The 23,019-nt window shown below is 31.7% G+C and overlaps 1 protein-coding gene across 2 annotated transcripts in view; it reads right to left on the bottom strand.

Annotated features, from left to right (window-relative positions):
* The window catches only part of LOC106457254 (spondin-1-like), a 56,615-nt gene that overhangs the window by 5,607 nt on the left and 27,989 nt on the right, over window positions 1–23,019 (bottom strand). The window contains exons 6-13 of one of the 2 annotated variants that reach the window (XM_022383103.1): window positions 17,881–18,032; window positions 17,173–17,427; window positions 15,565–15,778; window positions 13,224–13,425; window positions 12,211–12,379; window positions 9,372–9,567; window positions 8,690–8,863; window positions 4,977–5,207 (exon numbers count right to left, since the gene is read on the bottom strand). In XM_022383103.1, coding sequence (XP_022238811.1) covers window positions 4,977–5,207; window positions 8,690–8,863; window positions 9,372–9,567; window positions 12,211–12,379; window positions 13,224–13,425; window positions 15,565–15,778; window positions 17,173–17,427; window positions 17,881–18,032 — 1,593 coding nt within the window. The remainder of the gene's footprint in view (window positions 1–4,976; window positions 5,208–8,689; window positions 8,864–9,371; window positions 9,568–12,210; window positions 12,380–13,223; window positions 13,426–15,564; window positions 15,779–17,172; window positions 17,428–17,880; window positions 18,033–23,019) is intronic. The other variant, XM_022383104.1, reaches the window with a different exon arrangement.

Genomic DNA, 23,019 nt, shown 5'->3' with positions numbered 1-23,019 from the left:
GCATTGTATTTAAAGCATGATTAACACATCTGAGTTAATGCCAAGTGTTAATGTGTTAAAAATGTTTGTGTTCACAAATGTTTAGATATAATAGTTTGTATATTAAAAGAAGTTGAAATTAAAGGCAATGTATCGGTTTAAATAGGTTTAAACACGAAGCAGTATCAAGGTGCGTGTGTTTTCTTATAGGAAAGTCACAGTGGGTTATCTACTGTGTCTATCGAGGGGGGAGGATATAATTACTGATTTAAGCGTTGTGAATCCGAAGACTTACCGCTGTCCCACCAGGGGAACCAGCATTAAGAAGTTCAGTAACAATGTAAAAGGAAAACAGGCCGAAGATATGGTTAACAAAGATATGGTTAACAGCGAAGCAATGCGTTCTAATCTTATTAAATTAGAACGTAAGAAAAGTATTTAATTCACTATACTAACTTAATATCACTTTAAGTAGATAGTTTGATATGACTGGATATTAATTTTAATTAAAAAATTCAAGCTAACGTGATTTTGAAGACATAAAGAACTTATTTAGTATAATTACAAAGTGAATAATGCACTATTTGTTTTCACTAGGCTTAAAGTTATTGTATTCTAGCAAATAAATAACCATTCTAATCTCATCAGATTCATTTGCATATTGGGTCATTCATGGGCTAGTGAAGAAAGTACCGATGATGGGTATATTTTCTTTTTCCCTGATTGTGCTTTGCAATAATATGCTAAACGTTTTTGATTGCTGTCATTTTTGGTTTATCACTGTGATTGACGTAAGTGTTGATTCAATTTTGATATTTTAAATGCTCTCAAATTACAGGAAGTTTGAGTATTTTGTGGAAACAGATTATAAAAGCGTATTGTTAGTAAAGAATTGTTAGTCGACCAAAATTCCAAGAAACTGATGAATGATTAAGCGTTTTTTCTTATAACCTGTAATAAAGAGATCGTAGAAAAGTTAGTGAATTACTGTTTTATTGTATTCAAATATTGTAGTTTGTAGACTTGTCAGTAAGTCTAAAACTATTTTTATCTGTGTATAAGTTGCATAGTCAGAGTAAGAACCGATGTAAATCGTGACGATTATTTTAAGAAAGCACATCTTGATATAATGTTTTTAATAATATTTAATTAAACGAGTTTATCACGAGAGATTGATAGTAGTATTTTGTAGATCTTTTATTAACATCCAGAAGATTTAAACAAATCACGAAGGTGAGTGGAATTGGAAATACCTGGTCAAAACTGAAAGAAAATTTAAGAAGTACATTAAAACAATTTTTTATTTTTATTTCTGGCAAAACTACTAAGGCTGTCTGTCACCGTCTATAGTTTTGAACTACTGTCCATAGGGACGGCAGCCAGTCAGCAGCACCCAACCACTCACCATCCACGTTAAGGGATTGACTTGCTACTAGTATCAACCACTCACAGCTTAAAGTGAAGTGAACATTTTATTGTAACGCACGGGTTCAAACCCAACCTTACTAGCTCTAATTTCAGAGCTGTATCACAAGGCCAATCCGCACCCTAAAGATGATATGAATATATATATATATATATATATATACTTATGAAGTAAGTGTAAATGATTCATGAATTTTCAAATCATCATTGATCAAGATAATAACAAAGAGCAGTACTGAAAGAGCTGGAGTTAGAATGTACGATAAATATAACCATGAAGACGATTCTGCTGAGGTTCCAGGCTCACAGCTATTCGATATTTCATAATTTTCATCCAAGAAAAAAAACAAGAGGGCGCAAAATCAAAAGCTGAAATTGTGAATAACAAGATTTTTCAAGTTCGAGCATTACAAGTCAGGCAACATTATCATGAAAAGAAATCATACCAAAGTTTTAAACAAAGAGAAGGCTTCCCAAGTATCTAAATTCTGACAAAACTTCCAAAATTGATAAAAAAATCAAAGATGGCATTATTCGACCACAACACAGTAAACTGATTAATTTTATTGTGTTTTTTTTTCTGAATTTCGCGCAAAGCTACACGATGGCTATCCGCGCTAGCCGTCCCTAATTTTGCAGTGAAAGACTAGAGGGAAGGCAGCTAGTCGTCACCACACATCTGGCCATGCCAGGCCTTTTATTGTCAATAACAATGGAAAAGAAGGCCCATTAGCAGATTGGGTCACTCAATAATTCAATAATTCAGTAAATTATTGTACAGAAGTCACAGATTTGTAAGGGTAAAGTGTTTTGCTATGACATGTCAAAAGTCGAAGTCAATAAGGATTGAGTAAATGATTAAGGATAACAAGTAAGAATATAAAAGTCATTATGGTTATTTGCTGATTTAGCATTTACATGTTGTCATTTGTAAAAGTATTAACAAGTTTAAAATATGTTTTATCGCCGAACAACCTTACTCTACTTTTGATAGGCCTAGCTGGAATGGGGATTAGCTATATCTAAATTACTTAATTTCATACCCGTAATCATTAAACTTCGGCAAGTTTTCTGTTAGATTTAAATAATTTGAAGCAAATAAATTAATTCCAAGTAATTATTTGTAGGGCCCGGCATGGCCAGGTGGTTAGGGCGCTCGACTCGTAATCTGAGGGTCGCAACAAATCCCCGTCCCACCAAACATGCTCGCCATTTCAGCCGTGGGGGCGTTATAATGTGACGGTCAAACCCACTATTCGTTGGAAAAAGAGTAGCCCAAGAGTTGGCGGTGGGTGGTGATGACTAGCTGCTTTCCCTCTAGTCTTACACTTCTAAATTAGGGACGGCTAGCACAGATAGCCCTCGTGTAGCCTTGCGCGAAATTCAAAAACAAACAAATTATTTGTATTTCACAGATCATCAGTATATATTCATTTCTCAGTACGTTTGTTAGACATCTGTTAGGTTAGAAGTCTCAAATGAAAACGTTAATACATATATTGTATTGCACTATTTATGTACGTATAGAGACATATGTTTTTCTTATCCTTTTCTTCTTGTTCCTTATACATGGCTATATAAAATAGACATAGTTGTCATTGCAACAACATCGTAAAAGATCAGGCAACATAAATTTGACACACTAATTTATATAACTAAGAAACACAAAGTATAATTTATTCATTGTTCATCATTCGAACTACATACTGACTATACTGAATTCTGAGAAATATTTTAATTATACCTATGTATCAGTTTAAGAATACTTTCGGCATACCTTGTGCTTACTGTTTGAAACTAACTTGTTTTTTTTTGTTTGTTTTTAATTATACACAAAGCTACACAAGGGCTATCTGTGCTCTGCCCACTACGGGTATCGAAACCCGGTTTCTAGTGTTGTAAATCCGCAGACATACCGCAGTGCCACTGGGGGGCGAAAGTAACTTATGTTGTACATAAAATGACATGAAACAATAACATAAAATGACAATAAACAAAATATAAATGACATTAAACAAAACATAAAATGACAATAAACAATAACATAAAATTACAATAAATAATAACATAAAATGACATTAAACAAAATATAAAGTGACACTAAACAAAACATAAAATGACAATAAACAATAAAATAAAATGACATTAAACAATAACATAAAATTACATTAAACAATAACATAAAATGACATTAAACAATAACATAAAATTATATTAAACAATAAATAAAATGACATTAAACAATAACATATAAATGCTTCACTTTTATTACGTCACCTTATACCTGAAAACTGTCTATCTGGTTGTTCCTAGGCAAATAATGCATTTTTCAGGAGAATCATGGGAAACAGCAACTTCGGACAACAAAATGAATTATTGACCTCACAAGTTCCTACAAAATGCATTCCTCTGTCATAAGCCGCTGAGTGTTAAGGCTGCTAAGTAAGGTTTTATAGTTAGTATTTCTGACGCTGCTGTAGACACAACATCTTCGAAACACTCGACTCTTGTTGTTTGTGTTTTTGACCTGATGAGCTTCACAAGTATTCATAATTTATAAACAAACATAGTGCAATAAATAAAAGTTAAAAATATATCGAAGTTTTATCCTTTGTAACTACCCCATCCCCCTGGTGGATCAACAGCAAGTTTACATTCATAAGAGCAACTCCAAAAGAGCGTAAGGTGTTCCTGAATATTGTCACAATTTCTACACACAGTCTAAAACAAAATAAAATGTTGTATACTTTAGCGAGAATCTACTTATTCCCTTCAAAAATAGATTTGTTAATATACTCTTTGTAACAGGTTGCGACATTGTTCTAGGCTTCATATTCTCAAGTAATTTCAATTAATAGTACTTACATAAAATCTGTCCATTTCAATGGACAAACTAAGACGAGTATGAAAAGAAAAACATAACACACAGCAGTTAATAAAGATTTTTATCACAAATTTTAGGTTTATTGGTTTCTAATGCCTCGCCAGCTTTCGGTATTTGGAACATAAATTTTGAATTATGAAATTAGTTTATTTCTTTGTTTTAGCGCAAAGTTACACAATAGGCTATGTGCGCCCCTTTTCACCAAGGAGAATCAAACCTAGAATTTTAGCGTTGTAAGTCCGTAAACTCACTGCTATTTCACTGTCTACAGTACTTAACTAGTGACTAATTATATCACTCTGCTTAATATTTGTCAGCCATCATCTGCCACGACTAGAATTATTTGTGAAAACGAACAGTTTAAAGATAAATTATTCTCCTTCTCAGAATTTATATCAACTCCTAAAACTTGTAATAAAGCAACATTACATATTTATCAACGACAGAGTCGCTCCTGTATTTCAAATAGAAATATTCGCTGAGCTAAAAATATAATACTTGAGAATACGTACTTGCGTTTTGACTTTCTTAGTTAGTTATAAAATTTTAGCATCATTTGATACGTGATTTGACTGTAACGTAATTGCTAATGACTTGCTAAAACAAACGTTTCCTTTTTCACTGCTACATTGTACTATTTAACATGGAAACATTTTTCCATCGCTAGTAATAGTAGATTGACGCTTACCACATTTAGGATTACTTTTGCACTTTCGTCGCTGAATAAGTTTCTTAGGACACTCGGATCCTCCATTCTGAGGATAAATCTCAATCCTTCTACGGCGTATCCTCCGTGCTCTACCACAGGTGGCGCTGCATGAGCTGAATTCAGACCATTCAGAAACTTGACAATCAATGGAAGGCATTTTGATCTGATCATACGTTTCAGCTGGTGACGTTGGATGTGTGCTTAGAGAGACTGAGGAAGAAATATTGAAATACTGAGTATTATTGAAATATTAATCGTCCCCAGAAGTATTACGGTGAAACACTAAAAGAAAAGCGTTGATCATTATTGTTGCCCTACAGCTGCTTCCCTCTTTGAATACAAATTTTTGTATGAACGTGAAGGATTGTACGTAAAGTGTACTTAATGGTATACTGTATGGTTTTATTATTCTAATAAAGGTATTCTAGTACTAACGGGACAGATTAATCCAGTTGCTATTTATCACTGGTTGTCTACCTTTGCACGGTTTTAAATGTTTAACCTACTGTTTCTACAAAGCATAGATTTTAAAAAGCGATCCGAGACGAAGGATCAGAGTAGGTGTTGTTTATGAAGGAATCACAGCCATTTATTAAAACACTTTTGTTTCACAATATGCCACCTCTCCGCTATCAGAATCTGAAAAATATAAATAATATTGTCACGAAGCCTGTTCGTGTTAATCTATAACGTGCTGTTTTGAAGATTTTGTACAATGCAAAAAATAATTGTATTTATATATATATATTTAATTTTCAGGCAATTTTTTACGCTTAAAACTAAATTATATATAATATTTTAATTGGGTGTAAATCTATGGGTAAAAGATGCAGTCATGTATTGTATTCGCAAAAAATAAAATAACGAATGAGTGTTTCCTCAATCATTATCTATGTCACTGGCTATCTACTGGCTATTAAGGATGAATGCGTTATATATTATTTAGCAACTGAAAGTGAGGGGGATAGGACAAAAACAATTCGCAAATCATACGATTAAGCGAGCTCTCGATGCCTCAAGGTAGCACTAGGGCTAAAATAATAAACTCGATGCCTCAAGATAGCACTAGGGCTAAAATAATAAACTCGATGCCTCAAGGTAGCACTAGGGCTAAAATAATAAACTCGATGCCTCAAGGTAGCACTAGGGCTAAAATAATAAACTCGATGCCTCAAGATAGCACTAGGGCTAAAATAATAAACTCGATGCCTCAAAGTAGCACTAGGTGAGACCATCTCTTTCTTTATAATCAGACAATCTCATCTCCCCTCAATCAGAAGTTATTCCTTTCTCGTCTTCTTTGTTTTTCTTTCCAATTTAGTATAACGGATCAAGCCTTTGAGATTAGATTTTCGTTGGGCTTCGTTCAAAGTATATCCAACATTGCCATTTCTTATCGCTGCAACGAATAGAAATTAAACTAATAACCAAGTCGTTGAATGAATTATTACGTATAAGAAGCAAGTAGATTGTTCTATAAAAGCACTACACCAGTTATATCATTTGATTCTTCAAAATGTTAATATATCGTGAATGACTTAATGGATCTTTTTGTTATGTAGGAGTATTGTTCACAGCAAAATAAAAAATAATCGTGTCACAAAAAAGAGGTCCTTATAAAAAAGAAAACACGTTATAAAATACATTGTAATGAGGAGAAAACAAAACATATTAATAACCGAAATTATTTCGATTATGTGTTCACTAAACCAGTAAATAAACACATGTTAATGTTTAAAATCCTTTTTTTTATTCGCAGTAGTGTCAGAGTTTATAGACAATGAGTTTGTTTATAATTCTAATGTTTATAAATACTAATGTTACAGAATAACTTAACTAATACGTTTATACACTTTATTTTCTAAACTCACATCAAAAATGATAATACAACAAATGTTTTCATTCAAAATTATCTCATAATAATAAACATAATGACTTAAGGCGAAACAGTAATATTTTCATAGTATTGAACACAAAAAATAACACAAAACGTCTTTCAAAGGAGGCATGTTGTGTTATGCCCATAAATGTAAGTATTTCCGGTTGCAAACATAACAGATTTTTTTATTCCGAATTTATAAAAAAGATAAAAAAAAATCTATATTTGTCACTCAGCAGTTTGATAAGTTCTTGCGATATTGTTTGTTGCTTTGTTTGTCAGGAGGTTAAATGTATTCGTAACATCAAAAGAGGACTTTTGGAAAAGGTCACAGGTCATTATTAAACACATCGCATCAGAATTCGTAGGAACCACTTACAGAACAAGACACGTTAGTAAAACCGCGGCGTGTAAGAAACAAGAAATAAGTGCCCCAAAAGCAGGCTTTTATTACATTCAACGAAATTTGAAATAAGATCAGATGGGTTTTAAGTGATTTTATAAGGTAATATGCGGATGTTTTAACTCACAATAACGCAGAGAGTCTAAAGATGTGAAAAAAAGAATCATGGATGTTAATCATTAACCGTACATTTAGATTGTACTGCAACGATTTGAAACTGCAACTACAGAGAAACTAATATTTGAAACAGTGACGTAAGTATGGCTCCGAAATTGCGGAGGAGCCGAGTCAAAAGGAGGCCCTAAGGGCCTGACAAACTTAAATATTGCCGACAAAGAGAGATACAGAGTTCAATTTGTTTGAACTAATGAGATGTTGCACTATTCTGTTAAGTTATTGATATCATTCAGCCAGAATCGTAACTACAATTAAGGTCCAATTATTTTTTATTGGAGGGGGCATATTTTGTAGTTATGCAATTGATCTGAAAACAAGAGATGTTGCAAGAAATGTTTTTAATGTTTCAGCCACACGAACGTTTACTGAGGCTAGGGAAATTTGAACAAAACAGTGTTCTTTAAAGATTTTTAAATATGTATAAACTAAGCTAGTTTTTTCATTAACAAAAACATTTCTAATGTTAAAAATCTTTCGAAATTACTCAACCTTGTTTTCCAATGATTTAAACTATAATTGTCTTCACAATACTGATACATTTGTAATATATTTAGCACTTTTCAGAAATTTCTTTTAAAACTAGAACGAACAGATCTTTACTTCTTTTAAGTCTTTTTTTTTTTGTCTTCGCCAGTAAAACGTGTGTGTTTCTCAAGTAGTATACAGAAAACGTTGATAGGATAATTTAGGATTAATCCGATAAACATAATGCTGAAGTTTATGCTGAATTAGTTTTACATCCGTTGAAATAAAGTACGCATGCATGCGCATTTTCAGGACAGACAAAAACTAAGTAGTATTATAATAGACTGGTTTTACAACCCCTTACGTACGCTTCTCGCCGAATGAGATGCGTTTTAAGTTTCTAGTATTTCTCCAACTTTACGTTTTTCAATCCAAGCCAGTAAACAACGTAAGCAGTTAGATAACATAAAGTTACAAAATATTTTAAGGTTAAACTTTACAAGTCATGAAACCTTTCACGTAGTAAGAAATTCGTGTAGAAACAAGCGACTACGAAATACATTCACATTTTATATTCTGAGATCAGTTTAAAGCCAAAATTAGCCTTCTCCATTATCACCCAGAAAAAGGAAACCATTTAATGGACCAATATCTATATTCGTGGATAAATAGTTACTATTATGGTATTCATAATGTCGGGTGGATGGGTTGGGGGTAATTAAAGTAACAGAAATACTTTGCATTATATTTATCGTTTTAATGACGTACCTCTCAACATGTTTTCACATGTTTTTCTACAATCAGCATAGAGATTGAAGTTGTTTCTGTTGCCACGACAACCACCGTAGACGAACTGAATACAAGCCTGCATGTTTGTGTCATAATACCAACGTTTAAACATACCTTGACAGGGACCCGCATTCTTTGGCTGCGTACATATCTCTAAAATGTTTAAGACAAAATAATTAAAATAAACCTTAAAAAATGTATAATATAATAATATACAATACAATATCATATCCATTTTAAATAAGGATAAGACCGTGGACCATCACGCTACTCAGAGATTCAAAAGTTAAAAAATAAAATACTGAAATGTAGTCTTTCCTTGACCAGGAGCCAAAAAAAAAAAAAGATTAAAAGCACCATCGCTACATTTAAACATAATTTAAAATTTATTGCCCGGGAATAAGGATGTCAAATAAATATTAGACTTTAACTTCACTTTCAACTTAATATGTGATACTTATATTTAAACGCAAAGCTACACAACGGGATATTTGCTCAGTGTACTCCGCGAGTATCGAACCCCATTATGTAGCGTTATAAGCCCGCAAGCTTAACGCTTTGCTATCGGGTGGTCATATGATGACACTTCTGTGAAATTAATTTTAAAAAATGTTACGAAATTAATTTTTAGGAATATTAAATAAGGAAAAGTATGCTTTACCCCTGGCGTCTGAAAACTGAGAGAAACAAGCAGAACTTTCTCTTTCACAAGTGGCTTTCTGCATGAGTTCCCTGTTGCACAAGGATAGTACAGAAGGAAGCAAGTAAAGACGTGTTCGAATCTTCATCCCCCTCCCACAGGTGACAGTACATGGCGACCACTCAGACCATTGAGTTACAGCACACTTACTGTTTACCTGTCGGGTACAAGTAATACTGTATAGTAACGAGTCTTTTATAATGTCACTCTTAAAATACTCTGTCGCTTCAATATTTACACCACTTGGGAAATCATTTATTTAAATTAGTATTTGAATTATTTAAATAATTGGAAAACAATTAATTTGAATTGTCGTATGAACCATTACATCACTTGAAAAATTTCTAATTTACACTACTGAGTGAATCAGTTGGAAAATTAACAATTTATATTGTTTCGTGAATCGTTACATTAATTGAGAAACCATTAAATTACATTGTTCCCTTAACCATTACATCAGTTGAGAAATAGTTAATTTATATTTGCTGCGTGAATCATTATAACACCTGAAAAATCCCTAATTTACATTGTTGTATGAACTATTACATCACTTGAGAAAATTAACTTACAGTGTTCTGTGAATTAGTTAAACGTAAATTTACATGTTGTGTCTATCAGTACATCTCCCTTGGCGGTCTTTATATTACTTGAAAATAAAAGCATGAATTTATGCATTATGAAAATTGTTAATTTATATTGTTGTCTATATCTTAATGTCATTTGTAAAAGAAAATTAAGTATGGCTTCCTGTCTATCATTACAATACTTCAAAATTCCTAAATGAAAAACTAATATATTTTAATATTTCTTGGGTTGTTAAATTACTTAAGAGATATCTTGAAAAAGACATTTTTTAAATATAGTTAGTCAAAAATGATATTTAACCACCATTATATCACACCCCCGAGTGCAAAATATCATTGTGAGTCGATTTCCTAAACTTTAGTTCATCATTATCATGTTTAAAAGTTCATAAGTTTATTGCTCCGGTACTTTGGTTGAATGAGCGTTTCAAATTACAGCGAATCATACAATCCGTTAATCGTTGTAGTTTGTGTGTGACTTCTGATATTTCAATCAATAACAAGTATATTTCTCTTACATGAGAATATGTCAATAAATATGAACTAAATAAATAAATTTTATTTTGATAACAGATACATAACCAAATATAAGTATATCTAAATATAAAATATGACATACTTAATAGGTTAGAGATAATTGTTTATTATTATTATTGTCAACTACTTCAGGCAGAATCAAGATACTGTTTGTGACATCTAACAACTAAATAACTGAGTAAGTGTGGAACTGGGAAATAATTGCTAGGTGACAAGATAAAAGTAAGATCAACACTAACATAAATGATTTTTAGCCTAGAAATTTTAATGCTAGAAATAAACGACCTTATAACACACACAAAAAAACAGCTTTTTTTGTATTGTCAGTTTCGGTTTGTGTTTTAATGGAATGCTCTTGAAGAAGTTGTAAAGCGAAACGTTGAGTGTCTAATCAAATAAAAACAACAAATTGGTATTATAAGGTCGTTTATTTATAGTATAAAATCTCTTCTATACGCCAATAAGCATTAAAAAATTAAATAATGGATTTTTATCCTTCCATAATTATTAAATTACATTATTTTGTTGTCATTATTAATTATTTTAATAATATTTTTACATAAGATGTCAATATTGTTATATTTTATTTCTTTTACATAAACATTTATTTCTATCGAATTGTAAACATGTTACATAGTTATAAAGTAATATTCCATAAATTGTTTGTTTTTTGAATTTCGCGCAAAGCTACACGAGGGCTATCAGCGCTAGCCGTCCCTAATTTAGCAGTGTAGTCATCACCACCCACCGCCAACTCTTGGGCTACTCTTTTACCAACAAATAGTGGGATTGACCGTCACATTATAACGCCCCCACGGCTGAAAGGGCGAGCATGTTTGGTGGGATGCGGATTCGAACCCGCGCCCCCCTCAGATTGTGAGTCGAGACGCCTTATCCACCTGGCCATGCCGGGCATATTCCATAAATATAAACAAAAATTATTAGTAGTATTGATAAACCCAAAAAAGTCTAGCAATGATATAGTAAACAAAATATTTGAGATTAAAACCAAAAACATTCAAAATTTAACATGCCGTTGTCATATTTTTAGCGTCAAGCTCACAATGAGCTCTCTGCGCTTTGTCTACTGTGGGAATTGAATCCCAGATATTAGCGTTGAAAGTCCATAAACACAGCACTGATCCACTAGGGGACAAGTTCAACGTATATTGCGTCTTAAAATATATTAAATAACCGTTTCTGAATTATTCTAATTTAACGATAACATTAGAAATGAAAGTAAATATTGTTATATTTTCTTACATAATATATATATATTTTAAATTTAATACAGAATTATTAATTTTTCTTTAATGCAACAGTATTTTGCTACAATCCTGTGTTTCATAAGGTAAGTTAATCTTAAGTATACGAAAGAAAAGCTCATACATGTTTCTATCAAGTAGCTATAAAAAACTATTAAGTGGAAAATATCTTTTAAACTAGATACATTTCTAATATTCCATAGTTTTATACTTTAAATTTATTCTAACGCTATTTTGTATGTTTACCTGCACTTCTAATAAGAAAAAAATTGTATTTTAACTTGGTATCCATAATTTTTTTATATCACGAACAAGTCCAAACACATCAAAATAAAAATGGAGAATATAAATATATTTCCCAAGATACCTCAGTAAGGAACGTATATTGTGCCCATGAATTTAATTGAAACTTACTTCGCAGTTTCTGCTTTCCATGCATGCTTCTTTTTCTATCAAGTCTTCTCGGCACACGTGGTGAGCAATAAGATTCTTATAATGTCTACGACGAGTCCTTAAACCAGTTCCACAAGCCACACTACAGGAAGTCCATTCACTCCAGTCACTTATTTGGCAACTCACATTCCTAAGAATTCCGAAATGTTTACAAGTCTTACAATTCTTAATCCGTAAAATATAAATGCGACCGATCGATATACAACATAATATAAAACTAATAACGATAGTTTTTCCTTCTTAGAACGTTTTACGTTCTGTCATCTGGTTCTGTCACATCCTGAAAACGGATTGGACAATTTATGAACAGACCTTAAAGACTATAAAGTTCATCTTCTTTATCATATTCTTTTGTTAGTAATTTTGTCTTTTATTTATTTTATTTTAATTTTAAGAATAATATTATCCTGTGTATATTTTATAAATGAGGAATTGACTGTCATTGTTTTTTATCTAGCAGAATAATAAGGTTAATTAATTGGTGATAAAAATTTACTACTTCTCAACTACAGTTGTTATAGTTAGTATATCTTAAGTTAATGTCGTTGATGCGCTCATTTTTTCTAGGTTGCATTAACTTTATGAGTTAAACTGTCAAAGCAACCTCAATTAAAACTGGTAGTTAGGTTTAAGCTAACACGATTTCATTATTGGATTGTTATTAATAACTAGTATATCAGTTTCAGTCTCAAAGCTGCTGATTTGTTGTTATTGACGCCATTGAGTTTTTTGTTACTATTGTTGTTTATATGTGATTATACATAGTTATAGCATCATTCAACTAAACTAAAGATGTTTTATGGATATCTTATTTCATACGTGGCACATCAATATTAAACACATGTGTTGGACCTTACATGATTGTAAAACATTTCTTGACTTTATGTTTTTCATTATTTAACCAAAAACACTATTTATAATATTGTTTTGTTTTAGTATCTGTGCATGTTGCTTGTTTCACATCAGTAGCTTACCCTTCGCAAACAGTATCACAAAACTTCTTCTCCACAAGATTCGTGTCACATTCCATAATCCGAGCATTTTCTTCATTTATATAGCTTCTGGTCCTCGACTGTAATCCTCGTCCGCACGACACGCTGCACGAGGTGAAGTCTGCCCATTCTGTCACGGCACATTTTCTCAGGTCAGGATAAAAGAGGTTTTTTCTAAAATAAGCTAAATGCAGTGGCATATTTGTTACTATCGCGAGACTGACTCATTTTTCTTCCATCACCAAAACCTTTGTCTTTATCACTTGCAATGATTTTCCTGTAGGTTAAGCATTTTTGATATTTCTAAATAAGTTTATTATAAAAGAAATCTGTAGCATAACTGTAAACAAAATTATATGTGACTAAACCTCAGGTATACTTATTTCTTTCAGAAATATGAGATTCTGATCTAAACACACAGAACCTCTTATATATATTGTGCTTGTAAGTATGAACAGTGATCTTATTGTAAAAATTTCATTGTAAAATTCTGTAAATTGTTAAAATAAATGTTTTGTAAATTTTGAGCAGTGTATATGAAGTAGAAAATATCCTATCAAATACGTCATTGAAGTCTATATGTTTTCGTATTTCGTTAAACTCTATGCGTATATACGTTAATGTTTCTAAAATACAGTAAAAAAATTTATATTTTTTATTGCAAAACAATAGAGATATTAAATTAGTTCATTTGCATAGCAGAATATTGTCAAACGTTTAGTATAATTTAGGTATAGATTTCATAACTTTGGAACAAAGTAAAAGTGTAGACATTAAATGTACTCAACCAAGATTTATTGGTGATGCTTTAGTTACTGGCTTCTTTCACATGTCATTAAAATTGTTATCATAATGTCGATTATATAAAAACAAGAAACAATCTTGTAGCTCAATGTTAACTACAAATGAAAGCCTGACGTATATGTGTCCTCCAGTGAGACAGCAGAAAGTCTATGGACTTACAAGGTTAAAATGCGGGGTTCAGTTCCTCGCGGGGGACTGAGCAGATAGTCCAATGTGACTTTAAAATAAACAAACGTATATGTTTTAAGACTCAACGTTTCCAGTATTTAAATATTTTCACACGATATAGCAATCGCCTCCTGGTGGCTCAGTGGTAAGTAGGCCTAGAAGTCAGGTTTCAATAACCGTGATGTGCAGATCTCAGACATCCCATTGTATAGTTTTGCACATGACAATAAACAATACTAAACTCTATGAAATTCAAGATTTTCTTTCAAAGTATTGTTTAGTGAACTTCAACAGGAACTTGTAAAACCGTTTAGAATTCAGCTTGTTTCATTATTTTAACTGGTATTTAAGTATATGTTTTAAGGATCAAAGTTTTTAGTGTTTACAAATTTCATACGATACAAAATAATCACCCCCTGGCTCAGTGGTAAGTAGCGCATATAGGGCCAAAAGTCTGGTTTAGACACTCATGGTGGGGAGAGGTCTGAAGCCCATTGTGTAGTTCGGTGTATGACAACAAACATAGAATATTAAATACTAATTGAAATTCAAGATCTTCAAAATATTGTTCAATGAACCTCTATAGGAACTTGTAAAACCGTTTAAAATTCAGCTTGTTTCGTTATTTTAATCGGTATTTAATCAGTTTACTTGAAGTGACCTTGCATAATAAACAAATAATCTCGTGTAAGTTCCAACATCCATTTTCCCAGTGCTGTCAATATGGTTGAATCCCTCGCCTGGCTATTAAAACAAACTCTGTAAGATAATTATGACAGTAATATGTGAAGTGTAGTATTATACAATTACGAACCCAGATCCTTTTGTTTTATTATATATATATAATATATATTTTATGTTTTATATGTAACAAAACAGTACTTTATTTTGAAATGAGGTATAGATACAGATGTTAAAAAAGTAAAAAGACAGATTGGAATTTTGTGTTTGGTATGATTATACGTGTCTCTCTTTAAATGTGATAATAAATATAGAATACTAGCATGAAACAGCTTGAACTAAAAAGTTTAAAACATTTACTCAAACATACTGCCACCTTACTCCTCAGAAAGAATACAAAACAAAGTAGATAGATAGATAATTGTAAAATGGAGGACATAAAAAGGAATGACAATAACTATTGAAATAAATATGACATTTTGTTTTAATAAAAATGTCTAACTACAGTTCGTAGCTCAATTGTAAACTTGAGGGCATATAAAGTTAAAATTTGGGGCTCGAGCTTTGCAGCAGATAGAGCGCAGATATCCCCTTGTGTAGCTATTTGCTAAAACAAACACGACAACAACTAATTATGTTTATTTTATAGTGCAGAACTGCAAAGAAATACCTTGCTCATACTCATTTTCGTTTCCTGTCTTTCCTGAGATTCGATCAGAGTTCACAGTTACTTCACATGATTTCTCATAAATTCTTTGTCGTGTAATTGTTAGTCTTACTACTGGTTTTATGGGATTTCCAGTAGGATCGAAGAAGGGCGTTTCTGGGTCACTTGAAGTTAACATTTTTATTCTTTCTTGTGGTATTGTTGGAGAGGATTCAGACTAAAGGAGATAGAAACCAAAGACAAAAAATATTAATTTATTTTAATCAAAGTTGTATATTAATGAAAAGTTATTTATTAATAACAACTTTAGAATTATAAATTTTTATATTTTACACAATTTTGCCAAAAAACATTAAAAATTACGATTTTTATTAAAGATAATATTCTTCAAGTCACATTTCTAAGAAAAGCATTTGCTACTCTATTTCTGTTGCTATTTTTTAAATTGCTGGTCTCTTGTTTTTAATGATGATATATTTTTATTGGTCCACAAAATATTATATCTTAGTAGTTGTGAGATAAAAGTATTGTATGTTTTATTCTTGAATGTTGCACCGTAACTTTTATTTGTCTGTTGTTACTGCCATTAAATAAATTTGCAGTTTACTATAGTTTCTCAACTATTCACATTCTGGCCTACATGGTTGACAATCATTAACTGTCCTCAAGGTAAAGAGGTCTTTCATTACGCATCACTACAACTGCATTCTTTCAAGAAAGAATTCACAACTGAGTTGCTGTAATAGAAAGATACACGTGATTTTTCTGTTGATTTTCCCATTAAACATTGCTCTCAAGAATTCAAAACACTTAGGTTCTTAGCCTCATGAACAGCCAGAATCAAAACTGAAACAATGAAGCTTGCCGTTAGCAAAACTTAGTAATTAAATTCCTGGTCGTTACTGAATGTTTCCTATTTAGATTAAATTACTAGTTGTATTTATTAAAACACGGTATTCAATAATTTTTATCAGGTAATGCTATAGCTAACTTATATGATTCAGAGCTTTCGAAACATAAGTTATATTTGATGCATAACATCTTAAAGTTTTCATTAAAAAATTATTGACAAATATCTATCTATTAATATATATATTAAAAATACGGAAGTACGATTTCTAAATTAATAAAGTATGTTACGTTACTTCTTCGTACAAGTTACACCTTCTTTCATGCTTCGTAAATTATTATTATCATTAAATTATTAAATTTAGAAAATTTATTTACAATTCCTCGCGGTAAATTCACGTATAAAGAACAGATTGATAACAAAAAGGTCAAAGTTACAACATTTGTGAACTTCCACAGAATATGTTATTGATATCAAATAAAAAATAATAAAAATGCATGTGAATATAAAGTGATAAAGACCGTTGTCAAAGAAACGTAGATAATAAATGTTGAGAAGATCCTTATTATATTAGTATTAACTTCTGATTAAAGCAAGCTACCTATATACATTAGAACTAAAAATGAATCCAGTATCTTTATAGCTAAATGAATATAGTGTTCTTACATTTATATTTAAAAAGATTAGAATGTAATGTTTCATCATTTGGGTACCCTCGGCGTTAGCGATATTTTCGGCCTAGATCTAGACTTTACACTTACTAAATAGGATCGTCCATCGTTTATCCCAGCATCCCATGGATAAAGATTTATAACTTTGTTGGTTACCCAAGAACAGTTTTTCATACATAACTCCAAAGCACTAATTCCGACGAACCAATCAGGACTCGGATTTAGCTTGCTCAGTAGTGACATCAGGTGGTGTGTTTTGTCAACTCGAAATACAGCAAATGTTTTTCCGTTCAAGTTTGGATACCGTAATCCCCTTGCTTTGATAACGGTTCGGATTTTTTCTGACTATGACGAGGTAGAGCAATGAGAAAATTTGTGGGTGGTTAAACAGTTTACATTTGTAAACAAAGAAGAGCAAAAATGTATGACTTTTATTACAATGTAAAACAAGTATTTTACTTCTGTATGACCTAAATTTCATATCTTCACAATTAATGAATCTGTTTTATAGACTTTTATTACATTCACAAGGACTTTGGGCTGTCATAATAACAGTACTATATCATAAATATGTATTTTCTACATAATGAATTATATTGCTTCATAAATGTTTATCATTTTTACAACAAATAATACTAGTATATCATATTTATGTTATATTTTCTACCGGTAGTTACTTCACTTATTTCTATCTTGTTAGACAAATGAAACTCAAGAGTTAATATGTCTAAAAGGAAATCAAAATGAACTATAAAAATATAGTAAGAGTTTTTTTTTAATGCCACACAACTTTTTTACCTGTGTTTTAAGTTCAGATTCAAGCTTTATGGGTGTACCTTGCTCCCCTAAATGACGAACACCCTCGGTAGCAAAACCGCCATATTCCCACATACGAAAATTAGCCGTGTGTGAAGCACCAGTGATGTCCAGAAATTGCGTCATCCATTCATCTAACATATAAATCTAAAGTTAAATTACTGTGATTGTAATAAAATTTTTCTCTTGGTACAGAGAGTTAACCGCACTTTATAAAACGAATTGCGTGTGTTACTGCAGTGACGTGTCGCCACAAATGCTAAGTTTAGCACTACGGGCGACATATTTAATAACCATATATTTGGTTCACAACGAATTCTCGACCATCCGACAATATAATGCTACCACTTATGGCTAGAGATCTATGTCACAGTGTGAGATAGCGAATTATATTTTTTTTATGATTATGGTTGTGTTTATCGTTCATTTATTATTTCCTTCTATCGTTTAGTTTATCTATGAATTTTTGTTGCATTAAAACTTTAACTCACCTTCTAGCTAACCATTTGTATTTTGAATAAATATGTGTGTGTATGATGAAACTGACACCAGCTTCCCTATCGGTGACGTAAAGATACTATTAATGTAGCAGAAGAGTATGTAAACATGTGATAACATGAGTTCGTACTCTCGTGACCTAACTCTGTGAATAAATACCCTGCCAGAATCTTCACTAAAAGAGACATAGAGTCACGAGATAGTTAGTGAAGGGTATATTTATTGCGGTTTGTCACTCGATATTGTTATTAGTATTGAAAAATATTGTTGGAATATTGTATTTGCTGTAGTTTATTTATTTATTTTTTGGAATAAGTTTTTTTTTTATTTCAGGTTCTTTTCCTGATTTCGTTATTACTGATTTAATAATATTTTTGATTAATTGTTTATTGGTGTGAAGTCTAGGCCAGACACTTGTTTATTAACTTTTTTGGTAAGTGTTGAATTTATTTCTAAGTGTTGTTATTGTGAATAAATATTTTTGTTCTTGTTTGTTTGTTTGTTTGTTTGTAATTAAGCACAAAACTACACAATTGGCTATCTGTACTCTGCCCACCACGGTATCGAAACCCGAATTCTAACGTTGTAAGTCCGCAGACATACCGCTGTGCCACTGGGGGGCATTTTATTGTTAAACCGTAAATATAGCGGTGTATTCATTTTAGATCGTTACAACAGCTCTATATGTGGAAAGAAATTTGTATTGCGAGGTTATAAAACGAACCAAAGCACACAACTTCAATATTTAAAAGACGAACTACTTGGTGTTCTCCACAGGAGAGCAGTGGGCTCAGAAACAACACCACAAGAAAATTGGTAGTAACGCCCTCACTAGTAAAGTAAAGGCTGTGGTCGAAAAAGAAAATCTTGTGACTCCGGACAAATTTTCGATACCGTTAGCAAGATAACAGACAATATTTGAAATGTACGAAGCCTTTCGGTCTAAAATTCCCAAAGCTTCCAACCACATTTCAAAATCAACAGATATTGTAGTGATAAAGATGGCAAATGAAACTGGAATAATATCAATGTATTTCTATACATTTGATCTTCTGTAGCGTGGTCTTGGAAATCAACGTTCAGTGAAGCTGAAGAAAGGCTATTAAAATATGTTGCTCAAGATGGGCCTTATTATCCTTTGTTGAAGCTTGCCATGATGTAAACTGTGGTGTTGGTTAATATTGTGTAATAATGACCACTGGTCTGGGCACGGTCGCCTATGTAGAAAGTGCAGTAGTTCCAAGGGTAGTCGGAACCCGAATCCGTTCTTATAAGGTGCGACTAACCATCAGTATCTTTTAATTACATTTTTCTGTGTTTATATTTTATTATATATTAAATTAAATGCAATTAAACAAGTATAAGATGAGAATTAATTCTATCTTTCATTTTACTTTATCATCATCAACAGGTAATCGAAAAACAAATTTGATTTATTGTAGCTTTCGTTCTTCGAAGATGCTTTGAGCTGTATTTTTAGCATTATTATATGGATAATAATGGAATTTATTTGTTTTTATTAGAGAAAAGTCTATAAGCAAGAACGATATACTGAAATATCATGAGACTTAAACCACTTTTGAAAATAAAATGTCTAGTGACTTACGGTTTTAGCTCGATATGAAACAGTTAGTTTAAATATTTGATCTAATATTGATTACGGTTCAAAAATCTTCTCTGGTGCTTGATATATATGCATATATTGATATTAAATATAACAAACAGGAAGTTGCCGTTCATTCTACAAAGTTTCGTCATGAACACTCTGCCTAAATAATCTATCAAATAATACTTATCAAATTATTCATGATGTCAGAAAAACACGTAGGTTCAAGAAGTCTTGATACCAAATGATAAAAACCCTTTTACCCGAACGCTTTCGAAAGGTGGGCCTTTCTTCTTCAGGGACAAACTGTTTTAGCTAAATCAAACGTCTCATCACAAAACAAGATCGAGACAAAAAAGAAAATAGTGAATAACAGAATATCGTCACGTAAGATGGAAAGTTGATATAAATGTGCAGAATATATAAAACATCTTGAACAAGGACAATATTTTTATACAACAATTAAATAATATTAGACACTAAAAAATCGCAAACAAATGTAATTAAATACATTTTTGTGAAATGAAAGTATGTTAAATGTTATGGTACATAGTTGAGATGCTATTTTATTTTTCTTACTGGAAAATCGCATAGAGCTAGTAAAGAAAGAGTTATTGAAATCTATGACCAGTCCTTTGTGATGTAATGTCACCCAAACCACCAACCTATATTAAATTTCTTATCATACTAAATATAATGTTTAACGACTCAAAGTTTTAGAATTTAATTACACAAGTTCTGTAATTAAATCATTAATATCCGCTGCATTCAATCTACTAATATTTTGTGTAACTCGTTAATAGCAACATTCCAAAATTTTTATTATTATTAACGTTTTCAGTCGGAAGGAAATCTAATGTGGAAACATTAATAAGGTATGAGACAGCTTGTTTTAAACGCTTTTAACGTAGAAAGAGCATGACATTTGAGATGAAGAACCCTCCATTGTTGAACCGAATTTACGACTTTTTGTCATTTGTTTTAGTTCGAACCCGCGACCCTTAGATTGCGAGTCGAGTTCCCTAACCACCTGGCCATGCGGGCCCATCAAGCAAAAGGAGGAAGAACAATCCATTAATAGACTGTATTTATGCTTTCTTGTCATTTTTTTAGTTTTATACAGTGAAAGCACTGATTTTTTCTTCATATCAGTTAATCACTGTTTTAGAAAACTAGCACCAGTTTAAAACTTGTTTTAAAGAACCAAAATTATAGGCTTTTTTATTTTTTTTACGAAAATTTGCTTTGAAGAACAAATGTAAATATTGATTTCACTGAGAAGATGAACAGGTAATTTTCCAAACTAAGAAATCAATAAAAGAATTAATAGAAATTTGAAATTTGTCGCCATAAAGGTCTTATTGGGGGAAGATTTAAATGACGAATGCCTTGTTTTTATTTAATTTAATTATACGCAAGTTAAATTTAAACTAATTCAATTAATCTGCTAATATAATAACACCGTGACAACAGTATTAGTTAAATACGTAATATAAAATTAAGACTTATCTTATTTTCACTTTTTTCTATATCCAAATATAAAGATCATATCTAATATGTATTTATTTATTTCCTATTTTACCTATTTTGTGACGGATTTACTATTATATATTTATTTTAATATGTTCATATATTAGAAGTCGAATCTAAAGGCAATATACCTTCTAACAACAATGAATGGGTCACCCCAGTATCACGTAGAATAGGTATGAGTATGGGATTGGCAGTGTCATTTGCCAAGGACACAGAACCAACAGACATAAAACGTTTATATTCTTCCCTGATTACATCAGCCTTTAATATCCGTGGCCAAATCAACAACATCGGTTAATCTGGTGAAACTACTTTCATATGTGGACACTAACGCATTGGGTGTTGCCTCTTTTTCTTTTCTTTTTTTTTTCAAACACCAACAAGGGGACATAACATGACCAGGTTTTTACAAAAGTGGCAGACAGACCTTGATGGTTTTGATGAAGTTTTATCCTGACTGCAAGAAGAGTTCGAACTAGAAGAGCTGTATTTTTTAGAAGAATCTCAACTTTAGTGGATTGAACATATACAGTTTTTTGCTGAGGTAGTAGGAATTTCTTTTTATGAAAAGCGGTTTTATGTGTAGTGCTTCCTGTAGTGTTTCAACTTTCTTTTCATCCAAGTAAGTTTTGAGGTCATCACGTGCACAATGTTTAAATTCTTCAATTAGACATAATTGTCTTAGTTTGTCGAAACTATTGCCAATATGCATAGAATTACACCATCGATCAAAATAAACCTCTTTTTCGTGGGCAAATTCCATATAAATTTGATTATCTTGCTTGTGATAACCTCGAAACTTTTCGCGATAAGCCTCTAGTACTAACTCGTATGCTTTGAGAATAGCTACCTTTATCATAATTCGTACAATCTTTTAGATAGAGAGTGGCATAAGCTTCTTTAGAAGTTAAAAACTCTGTAATAATAATGACCGTTTTTTGGTGGGCCATTCCATGGTTTGAGCAACCTTCTAAAAATATTGTAAATATTCATTAACTTCATTTTCATTAAATGATAGTACTTTAACATATCAATTAAGTTCAAAGTTATCATTCTGCCTTGGTCGATCGGAGTTGAGTCTAATTTCCATTTCTTTCAGCTTAATTTCTTTTTCGGCTTCAATGCGAGCTTTTTTGTCCTCGAGACGTTTATTTTCTCTTTCAGCTTCGATACGAGCTTGTTCGGCCTCGAGACGTTTATTTTCTCTTTCAGCTTCAATACGAGTTTGTTCTTTCTCGGCTTCGATACGAGCTTGTTCAAGCTCGATTTGCTTGAGTTTTAGCTGGATCTCTAATTTATCTTTATCACTCAACCCTGATTGGCTAGTGGAAACACTAGAGTATTCCCATAATGCTTCCTCTCACAACAGATCATCATCAACTAGCATTTCAATAATACACTTATTTAGTTCATTTTTTCTCACTGAACTTTTAACTTCTAGTTCTAAAATTTTGGCAATTTCGAGCAATTCATTTTTGTAATAT

This window comes from Limulus polyphemus, unplaced genomic scaffold, assembly GCF_000517525.1.
Source record: "Limulus polyphemus unplaced genomic scaffold, Limulus_polyphemus-2.1.2 Scaffold308, whole genome shotgun sequence".
Classification (NCBI taxonomy): domain Eukaryota; kingdom Metazoa; phylum Arthropoda; class Merostomata; order Xiphosura; family Limulidae; genus Limulus; species Limulus polyphemus.
Note: the sequence above shows the minus strand (reverse complement) of the source record. Positions and strands in the feature narration are given on the sequence as shown.